This window comes from Galleria mellonella, unplaced genomic scaffold (genome assembly GCF_026898425.1).
Source record: "Galleria mellonella isolate WM207_F2 unplaced genomic scaffold, CSIRO_AGI_GalMel_v1 utg55, whole genome shotgun sequence".
Lineage (NCBI taxonomy): Eukaryota > Metazoa > Arthropoda > Insecta > Lepidoptera > Pyralidae > Galleria > Galleria mellonella.
In genome coordinates, this window is record NW_026442115.1 from 5,747,324 (window position 1) to 5,762,775 (window position 15,452).

The following is a 15,452-nucleotide window of genomic DNA, read 5'->3' on the forward strand; positions in this document are numbered from 1 at the left end:
CGACTTGTAGTTATAGAGATTAGTGATTTCAAATAAACAAGCAAATTTTTCCGCTCTATTATATAAAATTATTAATAATAATGTACCTGTGCTTATATAATTTGTTTTTTTAGTAAATAAATAAGATTAATTTCCTTATTTAGGTAGTTAATTTATATGAAATCATTGAAAATTATCACATTCTACTAAGCCAATGCTCATTAAAAGGCTTTGCGTAAAGATCAAATCTTTTTACAGCTCAATTCATTTAGACACGTGTCGTGTCGTCCGACCCGAATCAATTTACAGTGTGTTCATTAGGGGGTGGGTCACACCGGCGACAGTTTAGCACATCTACCTACAAACAGCCCTTTTAATTTGTTCCACCTTTTTATGTCTCTGATATTTGGCTATGGGTTTACCGCCGGCCGTATTCCACTACTTATACCATTAAAAATTGTTGCATTTCACTTTATAACAGTGAAATATAGAAAACTATGTAATATAGAAGTATACCTATAATATGTTAAATGAAACCTTTAAAATAACTTATTTTATTTATTTATTTATTTATTTAACACTTTATTGCACCAACATAACATGATTTGTTAAAACAATTTTCAATACGTATAGTGTAGTACAAAAAGCGGTCTTATTGCTAAGCAATCTCTTCCAGACAACCTTTGGGTAGAAAGGATTAAAGCATAAGTAGGTAGGTGGCGCGTTAAAAAAGATAGATTTGTAAAAAATAATATTTGTGACAGCATCGTCATATACATATACATACATAAATAAACACATACAACCAAACATATACATATATATACATACACATACATACACATATAAATATATATACATACATATATATATATATACGCATAAATACATACAAATATACCATATTAATACACATATATATAACACACATAAAACTGGAAATACGTAGGACTAAGTGATTATAAGGATAGGTAGTGGGCTTTAACTGAGTTTTTAAAAATGGGCAACGATTGAGCGCACCGTATAGGGGTAGGGAGTGAGTTCCACAAACGAACTGCTTGCACGGAAAAGGATTTGGAGTAGAAAGAGGAAGAATGGGTAGGAATTATGAGTTGGAGGTTGTCAGTACTACGTAAAGAATAAGAATTAGAATTGCTCTCTCCAAGAAACATAAAACGTTCTTTTAAATAATGAGGTGTAACTGGATTAAAGAGAATTGAGTAAAGAAGGGAAAGGATGTGCCAGTTACGACGAAGACGGATAGAGAGCCACTTGAGCCGTGTACGATATTGGGATACATGGTCATATTTGCGAAGTCCAAATATGAACCGTATACATAAATTTTGAAGACGCTCAAGTTTATTTAACTGCTCTTCAGTGACATTTGAATAACAGGAATCGGCGTAGTCAAGGATGGGGAGGAGCAATGTATGAGCAAGCGCAATTTTGGTATCCATAGGAAGAACCTTACGCAACCTGTAAAGGGATCCAGTTGCCGCAAACATCCTCCTGCTAATCTCAGCAATCTGAGGTGACCAGGATAAAGTACTATCAAAACAAATGCCGAGATTTTTAACGCGGTCGCTGTAGTTTAACTTCATTCCATTAAAAACTACAGAAGGAAGGTCATTCAAAGCCATTCTGGAAATGTAACTAGGGCTACCTATGATTATAACCTGGGTCTTGGTCGGATTTAGCAAGACCATGCTCCAGACAGATATACGTTCAAGGTCTTCGTTTATTGTATTTACTGCAACAGAAATATTAATAAGAGGAGCCCGGCAGTAAATTTGAAGGTCGTCTGCATAAAGATGGTAGCTGAGACGTGATATTGTTGATAAATAAGGCAAATAAAAGAGGAGATAAGACGCCACCCTGGGGCACGCCCGCAGATGTTGCACCAAGATGACAAAGAGTCGTTGATACGAATACGCTGCCGACGTCCAACCAGGTAACTACGAAACCATTCAATTGCCGTTGGAGATATGTTGAGAGAAGTCATCAGTTGCAACAAAATGTCGAAATCGACGGTATTAAAAGCATTACTGAAATCTAATAATGTTAAAACTGTCAGCTCTGAGCTATCCATTCCGAAACGGATATCATCAGAGATCTTTACAAGAGCAGTAGTCGTGCTGTGACCTGCGCGGAAACCAGATTGCAGAGGATTAAGAAGGTTATTTTTGGACAGAAACAAGTTGAGTTGCTGATGTACTAACTTTTCCAGAGCTTTGGAAAGGAAGGGAAGAATGGATATATCGATAATCGGAAAAAACTGTGGGGATATTTTTTTTAGGTAGGGGGATAATAAAGGCTTCTTTCCAGATATGAGGAAAAATACCTGAGGATAATGAATTATTAAAGAGAAAAGTAATAGTTGGCAACAGGATATCAAGGATAGGCATGATCATAGCACGACTGATGTTATCAGTACCCAGAGCATTAGAAGATTTTAGTATTATTTTAAAGCATTCCATAGGTACTATGATATATATGAGGTACTAGCTAATTTGAAAACTGCCGCACGCGTTCTTTAGTACTGAATAAATGTTCAGATTCACTGACAGAATACTCCTTTTATAATATACTACCGATTTGGCTCAGCTTCGCATGGGTGGTAGAAATTTTCTAACTAAAAAATTTATATATAAAATTTATAAATTCATATATATTTATATGTAGCTATTTTTTTACCATTATTTATGCGGGAAAAATTACGACTTATAGTTTGCGTTTTAATTTTTTTTTGTTCTGGTTATCCCAAAGGAAAAGGTAAAGGACTCTGCGCATACAGCTTATGTCTATCGTAATTATTCTTCTAAATTATTCAATAAGGTGACAGTATTAGACGGCACTTAACTGCGATTCGGAAGTACCGATTCATGTTTAGATCATTTAATAATTATAGTCACTTGTTTCGTGATTCAGAGAAGACATGATACGAGAACAAGATATAAGGCATATCAAAGAACTTAGTGTTTATTATTATCATCACTGGTCAACTCTGGGCTCGCCAGATAGTGTGGGCGGGCGAGGTGGGGGCTTCGGGGCTTACCCCATTACTCCAGCTTCAACTCCGGAGGCTACCACCTCCCTGTCTCGTGGTTTTAAGCCGACATACACTAGGTGTTATGTGTATGTTTAACAAGGGTGTCCTAGAATGGCAACAGAGGACGCCACCTGCATATGATAGTAGTAATAGCGTTACAAATGAAGTTTCATTATACGCTTTCATTCACGAGCTACGATATATCTGATCCTCTACATGTTTAATTTGCAATAAAATGGCAACAAAGAACGTAGCGTAAAGCTATTTATTCAATCGTGTGGTGGAATGACAAGCTCTGTTTTAATTTAGAATTGGGTCACAAACCACAGTGGGAGTGCGTAGGAGTTTGGTTTTTAAGAATTTTTGAGAACATCGGTCATTTACAATTTGTAGTTTTTGTTTAAAAATATATATTATGAAAATAATATTATTAATTTATTATTGTTATTTTACAATTTTCAATTTTTCACCGCAAAATTACATTTCTATATTGCTAAAGGTTGACTGGGAGAGAATACTATATAGAATTAAGTCCGCCTTTTTAACCAATAATTTTTTTTGTATTATGGTCAATAGAAAATAAATAAATAAATAATAAAATGGGTTTGCTGGAAGAAAACTCTTACAGAGTTAAGCTGGCCTGTTCTATAATTTTGTTCAAAAAAAATTATAACAATGTAATCTTTGTGTGTAATTAATTAAAAGTATTGAAAATTTTAAAACTGTTTTTGAACATTAACAGACAAAATTTGACGTTATTTCACTTCAGTAAGCATGGATAAAAATGCTTCTAATGATATTGTTATTCTCTGCGTATTGTACTGTGGTGTTATTGACAGGTCACTAAAATCACAAAAAAAAAATACTAAAACGTAAGTCACTGATTCGACAAAACATTTGATTGTGATAAAGTATGAATAGTGAATATATAGATTTTTTAAATTTCGCTCAGCTGTTCAATCAGTCAACCATAACCTGTGTTTGAACGCCGGGCAAAGAACTTTCTAACAGCTTTCATCCCTCATGGTCGCTGGCCAAGGCATATGTACTGCTTGTGGAACCAGTCGAGGTTATGTTTCCATCGCATAAGAGGTTTTACGCTTTTTTTGGATTTGCAGGTAGTCAAAATTTCAATACAGTTATTTTACAATAAACACTGCTAGAATGTCAGTTGTTGTTATTCGCACTTCAAAACATCGATCAGAATATAGCTCCAACGATATTATCAAGTGCTTTACGTTACACGATCACAATGTAAAAAAATATGGTAAATATAAATTGTCCAAATGATTTCGGTTTAAAATTAGAAAATATTTAGACTTGTTGTATCTATCACCTCTTATATTTTATCAATTCTACTAAAATTATAAACGTGAAAGTTTGTTCAGGTTTAGGTGTTTGGGTTTAGATGATTGTTACTCAATCACGATTAAACAACTTAATGTATTTGAATAAAGTTTGACGTAGAGTTATAACCTAGATTAACATATCAGGGTATTTTATTTCATTCTTAGTTATACAACAGTTATTACTGTCATAGATAAAAACTTTTTTTTTCTATGATAGGTATTTTTTATTAGATCAATGTCTTGCCATGTTTTAGTTCAAAAACTCTTAGTCAATAAGTCATTTCGCAAGTTCTATTCTTAATTTTATTGTAGTATGTAAATAGCTTTATTTAATTTTGCTTCTAACAATATTACCATACTTATCTACTGCTAAATACTAGACTACTATTATATTTTTAATTGCTGAGATCCTACGTTATGGGTTAAGTCAATTATTTATTTTTCATTAGGGGGTCTCTTCAAAGATACGGTTAGGATATTAATGAATTTAAATAATAAATTACTGTTGATAAAACTCCATCAGCGGTGTTTAAAAATTAAAAAGTTGACAAGAAACATATGCATCATTAGTTAAATATATATTTTTGAGGTTTAGTATTTATTTGAGGGAATATATGTTCGCTTATTGATACGAATGACAGGATACTTTTTGATATTATTAAAAACTTATGAAAAACTTGACAAATTATTCGACTGAATAAATTAAACATAGAATTCTTTACATCAAAGCTAGAGTTTTTCAATGGCCAAGGTTTTGTCGAAACTGTTTGTTAATTTAAAGCAATTGCCAAACTGAAGAGGTTTTTAATTAATCTATATATTTTTGTATTAAATGATAGAAAGAGAATAATTGATTTTATTTATTCTTTTTGCAATGAAAAGAGTTTCTACCTTTATGATTCTATATTCATTTTGTGACAATAAAATTTAAGTTATCGTTTTTCTTTGCGGACCAAATACCTCTTTGTTGCGAAGCAAAATCTATTTATTGCATTCAGGTTTTGGTATTCTAAATTAATTACATTTTCAATCTAATGTGTCTACGATACATCTCGTCGTTCATCGATTTCGCTGTTTTTTTTTTTGCGGAGCGAAACTTATTTGTCACAATTGGTATGTCGTTAGTTCCACACAACGAGATAAGACTGTTCTAGTTAGAATATGCTTTAGTATTTTGAAGTCATTGCCATGTGGTCCCAGCATAGAATAGATCATCACTTCTTTTCCCGTAAGTGTTGTGAGAGGCGGCTAAGGGAACTTAATAGTCAATGGATGAACAGCAGCGTATTTTAAAATATCATCAAAGGCTAACTGCGGTTGTTAATACGCCTGCCAAAGGTGTCAACTACTGACAAAACCTCTCATTATGGGGGAGGCCTATAATCAGCAGTGGACATTTAACGCCTGATATGATGATCATTTTAAAATCATAGGTAGCTTAAAGTGTTCCACAAACGTACTATAAACAAGTAACGTGGCGCGTGTATCAGGCACTTAAATAAATTGTGTAAATATTGGTTCATACACAAATTAGTTAAATATAGAGTTGTTTAGCCGTGACCTCGCATCGACGTTAATATTGAACATGAAGTAAAAATAATCGACACTTTGACAGTTAATGGACTATATAAAAAGTATTTTTATATAAGTTAAGAAATAAATAATTTTGTACTTTACAAGATTTAACTCTTCAATAATTCGAAATAACGAGAGATATAATTTGTGAATATACTAAACTCATTAGAGTTTCTTTATTATATCTGAATTACCTTAATACGTATTAATATAAACACAATTATTGATATATTCCTAATATAACATTTGATGATAATAATTCTATACTGTATTTTATACCTATAATTTAGTTTTTCAATAAAAAATCAGATGTGCTATCTTTTTAAAATCCCGTGTGGTCCCGGCATAGAATAGGCCACCCCTTCCTTTCCTGTGGGTGTTGTAAGAATCGACTAAGTAGGACGAGGGATGGACAGCAGCGATAAATAGCCCTCTTAAAACGTCTCCAAAGCTTAACTGCGGTTGCTAATCAGCATGCCAAGCGTGGCAACTATTAGTAAAACCTCCAAGAGGAGACTTATGTTCAATAGTGGACAGTTAAAGGCTGATATGATGATATGTTATATATAATTTGTTATATTATATGTATTATACTTGTAGGAATTATTATATCAATTTCATAGCTATTGATGGTGTATCAAATTATACTAAGTATAAATATACAAAATTGTATCAAATTAGATAAATTGTTTGTTGATCAGTTCCGGATGAACGTAAAGAAAGTAAATTGCCTTGTCAACGAAGCTATATGGAGTAAAGAAGTCCAAACACAATAAATCTTATAAAGACAGCCAATTAATGGATATCCTTCGCTTACTTTTCACTAGGCAGGTGATACTAAGCAATTAAACAGAACGTTGAATCCAAGCCCGTGTCAATTAACGTCACTCAAAATCTACAGGGGGTTACACTACTATGTTCTCAACTGGAACTGGTCATACATCATTAGGATAATTATCATTTACCAGAGGGAGACTTTGTACAAAAGTCGATTGCTTGGGTACCTCTGTCCCATTCGTGTTTCAACCGTGAAGCAGTTGTGTTTGCATGGCTGTGTTTCGGTTTGAAGGGTGGGATATTGAATTTACTGGGTACAGAGGAATAACACCTGAGTCCTAAATCATGGGCGAAACAGTATACTCTGTTATGTCCATGGTACTGCTCATGTCTATAAGTTACCACTTTCCATCAGGTGGGCCGTCAGCTTGTTTGCCATTTTAAGTTTTATAAAAAAAAAAAAAAAAAAAAAAAAATAACTTCTAACAAGTTTGTAAGCCACTTTATTAATACGACAAGCTATTAAATGGATAAGAGTGAGGATAAGATCGGATAATTTTTATAAAATATATCACATAAGAAATATCAGTGTATTTAATGTAAGGAGGAGTCGTTTTTCACTATGCTTTTTTTTATACAAATTCTAAAACTAATTTGTTTACTATGGTTTATAGATTTTTTCAATAACTGATTTTATATATTAATGAATTTTTTGTTTATATTTGACCTTGCGTTTTTTGAAGACGTAAGTTTTGTCTTCTGGGCACGACAAGGGCAGATATGTCATTTATTTTTATGGCTCTTTTTATTTCGTTAAAGAAATAGTATAGTTGCCACTGGGGCTCGTAAACTCAAACAATCCACAAGCCCCAGGCCGTCATCTGAATAATGTAGCATTGGCACGATATACTAGTGGAAATGTACTGGAATGTTTTGTAATCAACAAACAGTCGTTGCCTGTTCTAAATAATGTAAAATCGCATATATTTTTAATAGTATTAGTTTTGCGTCAATAGTTATAAACTGACTTCAAAAAAGGATGAAGTTCGCAGTGTTCGTAGTGTTACTGACATCCGTTCTGATAGAAAGTGATAACTGCTGGCCATAGACATCACAGAATATACTATGATATTTATGGTGCCCCTTATACATTGTCATTTGCATGACAGTGTTTCGGTTTGAAAGGTGGGATATGGCAGTGAATTTACAGGTAGAGAAATAACACTCAAGTCCTCAGAAATGGCAATGCATGGGGGTATCATGGGCAAAACAGTATTTTCTGTTATGTCCACGATACTGCTCATGTCTATAGGCGACGATTACTACTTTCAATCAGGTGGGCCGTCAGCTTGTTTGCCATTCTAAGTTGCATAAAAAAACTTTACAATTTTTTTTCGGTTTGCCTAAGATATAGTATGTATGGTACAATCCATGGAGGATATCAATACTTAATATTTGTCAGATGAATATGAATATGACGAAATCTAAAGTTTCTGTTACTTTTTATAGATTATGCTGGGGAATACTATTTTTCAAGATATCCCCGAGAAAAGCAGGGAACAGTATTAAGTCAAGTCCAACTACGATTTAGAGTGGATGAAATTAACTCGATTAGGCAACGCAGTATATGTAATGGGGAGGTTAGTCCCCATTGCTATCAATATACCCTGTCAGATCGACCTCCGCGCGATTCCTCTTAGAAACTATCGTGACTAATTTATCGTTGAATTCATCACAATGGGCTAACTGACCTGCCTTTTCATCCTCACCTATCATCTCTTACTGGTACCCCGCCAACGTATTTTCGCCCATTAAAAAAACGTAGTGAGTTAAAATTTCTTCTGCTTCTACATCTATTTCTTGCTTTTTGATAATGTCCCAGTGATATAATCGAAGAATAAGCAAATTGACACTCATAATCTGTCGACCTTATAAGTCGAAGAACCGACAGCTGATTGGTAAGAAACATTGCGTGGTAGTCACCTCGCACAGAAATCTAATCACTACGAGTACATAGTTTAAAACAAAGTCGCTGTCTGTCTGTCCCTATGTATGCTTAAATCTTTAACACAACGGACTTTGTAGCGGTTTTTTAATAGATAGGGTGATTCAAGAGGAAGTTTTATATGTATAATATATGTATAATATAGTAGAGGAACATTGATAATTTTAGAGGTTTCTAATGTAGTGTCGTAATGTAATGGGGGACCGGCGGCGCTATTTAGCATCAGCATTGCACCCGTGCGAAGCCGGGGCGGGTTACTAGTAATATATTAATGTGGAAGAGTTTGTTTGATTGAACGCGCTAATCTCTGGAACTACCAGTTTAAAAATTCATTTTTACATTTAGTAGCTTATTTCTTAAGGAAGTTATTTTTAACAACACCGCCACGGGCGAAATTGCGAGATACAGCTAGTGTAATATAAATCGTCGCGCCATATTGTAGATTAGTGAAAACAATTTTTTTATGCAACTTAGAATGGCAAACAAGCCCACGGTCCACCTGATGGAAAGCGGTAACCGTCGCTTATAGACATGAGCAGTGCCATGGACATAACAGAGTATACTGTTTCGCCCATGATACCCCCCATGCGTTGCCATTCCTGAGGACTCAGGTGTTATTCCTCTGTACCCAGTAAATTCACTGCTGTAATCCACACTTCAAACCGAAACACAGTCATGCAAACACAACTGCTTCACGGTAGAAACACGAATGGGACAGAGGTTAACGACTTTAGTACAAAGTCTCCCTCTGGTACCTTTGATATTGCCACTTCATCTGATGGGTGATCACTAGATGGATACCGGTCACAAATGTGATGAAGAGAGCCAATGCATGCAGGACTATTTGTTACGGAAGTCTATTAAGAGCCCTCGTGTTTAGCAGTAGATAATTAACGGCTGTAAAAGTAAATAAATGACTGAATATACTTTATTCCTGTAAGAATTTTGTTTATACATAATAAGTATTGTGAAGTCTGATATAGATTTATATTTGAGATATTACTTTAATCCATATAAAATGAAACTCTCATCCGATTAGTCCCCTGAAAATATAATGTCTCGTCTAGTTTCATAGTTCACGTTACCAAAGTAACTATACCAATTAAATTAAGAGGCTACCATTGCGTTTCCATAACTAAAGTTTTTCCCAAGAGATCTCCAATACGTAGGTAATTGTAACTAGTTGTGACAACTCGATGTCCAAGTTAATATCTGCGTTGGATTCACGCAATCTGATATTCTGGAAGTTTGTTCTCATTGTGACTACTATTTGTGTTGTAAACTCGTTTAACAAGTCTGTAATACATTATCTGTTTTGTACAGACATATTTTCTTCTTCTTCTATGAAAACAATTTATACTTATTGATTAATTGTATCTGTTGTCTTATCACAAATATGTTAAGCCAAAAATGTCTGAGTTTAGTTGGGTACTGAATTATATGAGATAGTCTAGAAGCGAACCATGGACGTGAATATTCAAGCAAACTAAATACCGTGTAGTAGCATCTTCTGGCGTGTACATAGGATTACGTAAAATCACAGAAATAAAATCTTGTAAAAGCAAATTGAGTTCAGATTCATGAATATTTTGGTGGTGGCGCAGCTATTAGCTCTATCTACTTAGGTGTCTAGCAGATGTATTTATTCTATCAGTAGCTAAAGTCTATGTAAAATATTCAGTTTATTGTATCATAACATTACCTTTCGTAACGAGTAACTGCGATACATGATCTAATATAACATAGAGATCATCATAACATAGAGTGATTGATAAGCTTGCTGATTAGATAAACATTTGTCAAGTGTCTACATCGACAGCATCGGAAATATAGCTCACCCTCTCTGGAAGAGGTCGACATTGTAGAACTTGTACAGTTCCACGGAGAACTCGAAGGTAGCCTGCAAGTCACTCATGGTGTGTTAGTGATGAGGCGGGCGCGGGCGCGGGCGGCGCGGCGCGCCATGCCGCGGCCGCTAGCAGCCCGCCGAGCGCATCACCGCCCGGCGCTCCTGGCGCTGCCGGTGGCGAGGCGCCCTCACCGCATGAGACGGCCACTCGTACGCACTGCACTCTCACACGACCACACCCTGGCACTCTCGACGCTACGCGATCTCGGGCGCGGTCCCGGCCTCACCGCGCAAAAATAGCGAGCGAAACGCGGCGGCGTCGGTGAACGTACGGCTCACAGTGCGGGAACCAGGAATTCATTTTTTAATAGCGGCCAGTACGCATGCGCAGAGTGGACGCGCCGTCGCGCCGGCTGCTTGCAGCAGTGCGCGCCTCGCTTCGCCCACCTAGACAGGTGCGCTCGCAATAAGCGCTAATCCGCATTCGAGTGGAACCGAGAGCGCTTCGATGTTATGAGACCGTTTCAGGGATATATCGCCGCGTGGTAATGCGGCGCGATTACGTTTTCCCGCGGGAGATGTTTTTAAAGGTCAGAGGGAGGCGTGCCTAGTGGCGACTGGCGACCCCCGTTTGTCCCTCTATCGCTTCTGCCGCCGACGCCGTTGTCGCGACCTAACCTTTCTATCTGTCGATTGTAAAACCTTTAGTCGATGGATGACGCCATTTTCTGAATACCTGGCCTGAAATGGCCATGATTTGTGGCGAGCTCTTTACGACATGACAGTGTGATTTTATATTTAATGGATCAATCTATAAAGTAATAGTTGATATCATTAACAGTTGTAGGGAATTAGTATGAAACAAATATATCATCGAGTCAAAGATATTTTCAGCTCGTGACCACGTGTTGGAGTATTTTTAGTTTCCATACATAACAAAATATTTTTATACGAATGTTTCCGTATTTATTTTTATTGATGACTTTTTGTAATATAATAAAAATTTTGATGATGATTATTATTTTTAGCTATTATTATTAACTATTTGAATTAATAAAGTGAACGATTGTCTTTATTATGTCTACATAGAAAAGCTAAGCATTTGGACATTTGTTTGTGCCCAATCGATGGTAGGCGGTTGGCGCTCAGCTTATTGCTATATTTAATATTTACCAAGAACACAAATATGATTTATAATAAGAGTCTATTAATAGATCCGCCCACATCTCAATCTCATTAGATTATATTGGATCAGTAATAGAAGAGAGGTATTTTGAAATAATAATACCAAATTGAATAGAAGTGATGGAAAATTCATGGGGGGGTGGTGAAAGGTTATAGTTCAAGTTTAGGGTCGATAAGTACGGGTTCAAGGAACTGAGGGCTGCAGTAGACTCCGGCCGTCTATTCGATAACACTGATTGCGCCTCTTTATCCCCGTTTAGGGAACCTTTTTGATTTCTCCTGGATATTGATTCAGGCTCACGATAAGGGCTTTATTTAATTTTGTTCCATGTTGAATGTTAGTAAGTGGTAAAAAAAAACCTACATATATCATGTACAATAATGCATTCCATTTTTCAAATTATTAATATTATATCCGCCGTCACATTATTGTTATACGTCTGCCGTATGGTCCCGGCATAGAATAAGCCACCCGTTTCTTTCCCGCGGGTGCTGTAAGAAGCCACTAAAGGAACAATGGTAGAGGGCAGCAGCTTCTCTCTTGAAACATCACCAAAGCCTAACTGTGGTTGCCAATCCGCCTGCCTAGCGTGGCAACTACTGGTAAGACCCACTTTTGGGGTAGACCTATATTCAGCAATGGACAGTACGGCGGCTGACGTGATAATGATGATGATGTCAGCCTTTAACTTATGAACCCTTCTTATAGGGGAGTCCTAAACTCCCCTATAAGAGGGGTTTTACCAGTAGTTGCCACGCTTGCCTGATATTTTTCAAATACGAATGATTTAATAACACATTATCATATTTAAAAATGATATTTTTTCGCTCAACTTAATTTAAATACATGTTTACTTTAGAAATATCAATAAGGATAAAATAGTGGAAAATATTTCATTCAATGCTAAAATAAGAGGCAGATAATGTAATTATGATAAGTAAAAACATCTGAAACCCATGCACTGAATTTCTGAAACCCATATTTGAATGGGTTTCAGAAAAACATTATAACAATGGCCACCGTTGAGATATATCTACTGACTTCTGTTGATAGAGACTATGCAGTACTGTATACACAAGTAGGTACACCACTTAGCATATTGCAAGGCAGTTGCAAAAGAACAAATAGGAGGCCTTTATTTGTTGTTTCTTTTTTTGTCTTTTATCCATCTATACTATGATTGTTGAACCTGGATGATTTTGTTTTAGTAGGTTTACTTAGTTTGTAGGATCACTGGCCCCAGCATAGTATAAAAATTGCACGTTTTATTTCCGCCCGTTTACAATTTTTTTCTATCATTATAATTGTAGGAATATAAATTTCATATTTTTACTAATATTGAATGATTTAGTAAATTAACCAATTACTATGAAATTTGGTTTACACGATATCATATAATATTGCTTAATGATAGTAAATAATGTCGATAATGATGGAGAAAGATATAGGTTATTTTTTATCCTGGTCAGTAAACAGATCCAGGTGATACAGACGAGGTCTCGTGTAAAAGAAACAAAGAAAAATATTTATTTGGCGCATATCACCATTTATTATTTTTTTTTTACATTATTACAAATATGTATGTAACATATTTATTACATTGTAACAATTACAAAAAAAAAAAAACACTTATAAACTTAAAGAAAGTACAAAAATAAACATATACCTAATTAGGAATTATGCGACCAAAATGGCCGCCACTCAGCTAAGTCTCTAGGCATTCAAATATAACGTCTAAATGCTGATTTTCTTTGGAACCAATGGAACTGGTACCTAGACGACGCTTGGCAAATATATGTATAAATGTATGTATGAGCATATATATTGGAGAAGGATAAAGTATATAGAGAGTACGGCTGATTATGTATCGGAAATTTGGTTTTCTAGCAGAAATATAATAAATATAAGTGATTCATATAAGCAGAAATATATTTTTTTGTTTAAACGAGGCAACAGATTTTGAGTTTCTAACTAGAGGTGGAAGATTATTTCAACATTTCGTGGCAGCATAGTAAAAGCTACCATGAAATGAAGCTATATTGTATTGCGGAAAGAAGATGCATAGTGCGGTTCTTAATTTTCACTGAGTAAATTGCAATTTATTAAATAGATGCATTGGCTCTTTTTTTGTATGATTCCCAAAAGCAATGAAGCCAAATGCAGTCTTCGTCATGTGGTTATTATTAACTTTTTATTACAATTTAAAACAGTAATATGTGAATGCCTAGGAATGAGAAAACAAAAAGGAAACTTGAATATGCCCAACATTATTTTTTTTGTACGGGTTAATGTCTATGCTCCAAAACCAATATCAGCATAATTAAGCTTTGATAGTATGATTGATTCGCATTTTTAAACTCCCATATTGACACTCAAATATTCACGGATGCGATATGTGCTTTTATAGACACTGAGTCTATAAAAGCAGTTGCTCATAACTTGTATTAGATGCTCTTCAAAATGTAGCCTTTGGTCCATAAGAACACCTAAGTTGCGAGTTTGAGATACAAATTCCGAACGATTTCCACTCAAGGAGATTTGTGGATCTTGCTCGACAATTTTATTCATTTTACTTTTTGTACCAAATAGCACAATTTTTGATTAATATATCAACAGGTTCAGAAAGAAATAAAAGAAAAAAAAACTTGTTTTAATAATCCAAACAAACTTATTTTCCCTTTAATAATATAAGGATTTAATTGATTTCGTTTGTGAATTCGATTCATGTTTAAAGCAAATTAATATCTGTATATTTGATCAAATTGTTGGGATTTATTTTCATCGACGTCGGTGTGTTAGAACCGTTAAAACTTCTTTGAGAAATATGGCGAAGCAAAAAGCGTAGAACGTTACCCTCGTACTGAACAAATGATACGTGTGCAGCCTGCAGTCTTATTCTAATAGTTTGAAACGAGTTTTGTGTTTATGTTTGAAATTTACTTAATATTTTTAAATAGACAAAAGATAGTCATAGCTCAGGCCGGAAAGTTGTTGTTAACTATTTATATTCACAATTACGGTTTTTTTTTTTTATAACAATGAAAATGAAATGGTAATCTTCACCTGCACTACCAGTGAGTGATTATATGTGAGAACGATATTATCGTAGTTTGCCCATCGGGATAGATTCGTCAGGAATAAAACGGGTTTTTAAGAAAATAATCTTGTGGAGGTTGACCTGATAGTATACATTGCATAGCTGTTGGTCCTTTTAAGTAAATGTGTTTAATTGTTGTACTATCTGTAATTGTAACAATATATCAAGTAGGCACTAGTTTTTTAGAATGATTTAAAACTAAGTGGGTATATTTGTAAATGCGTATTAAAATTAAGAACATATTTATATATATGTAAGTACCAACTTATATGTAAATATGTTCACAAAAAATCCAGTAATAGAATTCTTAACCTTATCATTTACATTACATAAATTATTAATTCCTTACCGTGAATAGGGACAGTAGATAAAACTTTATTTGAGAAATCAGGTCAGGGTACGACAGGGCTGATATACTTGAAGGAGGTAAAAAAGCCCTTACAATAATATAAAAAAAGAATAGTATTTTCTACTCTAACACCAGTTTTGTAAATACAAAAATACAGAAAGTCATTGCATAAATAGATACTTATATTTTGTTCATACTCGCAATTTATAATGCTAAGGGCTTATTTACTGCTAATTT

At 34.8% G+C, this 15,452-nt stretch overlaps 1 protein-coding gene across 4 annotated transcripts in view; it reads right to left on the bottom strand.

The window, feature by feature from the left end:
- LOC113521209 (uncharacterized) overlaps window positions 1-11,558 on the bottom strand; it is a 28,602-nt gene extending 17,044 nt beyond the window's left edge. For all 4 annotated transcript variants that reach the window (XM_031912716.2, XM_031912715.2, XM_031912719.2 and 1 more), the window contains exon 1: window positions 10,573-11,558. In XM_031912716.2, coding sequence (XP_031768576.1) covers window positions 10,573-10,649 — 77 coding nt within the window. In that variant the 5' untranslated portion in view covers window positions 10,650-11,558. The remainder of the gene's footprint in view (window positions 1-10,572) is intronic.
- Between the last annotated feature and the right edge of the window lie 3,894 nt (window positions 11,559-15,452).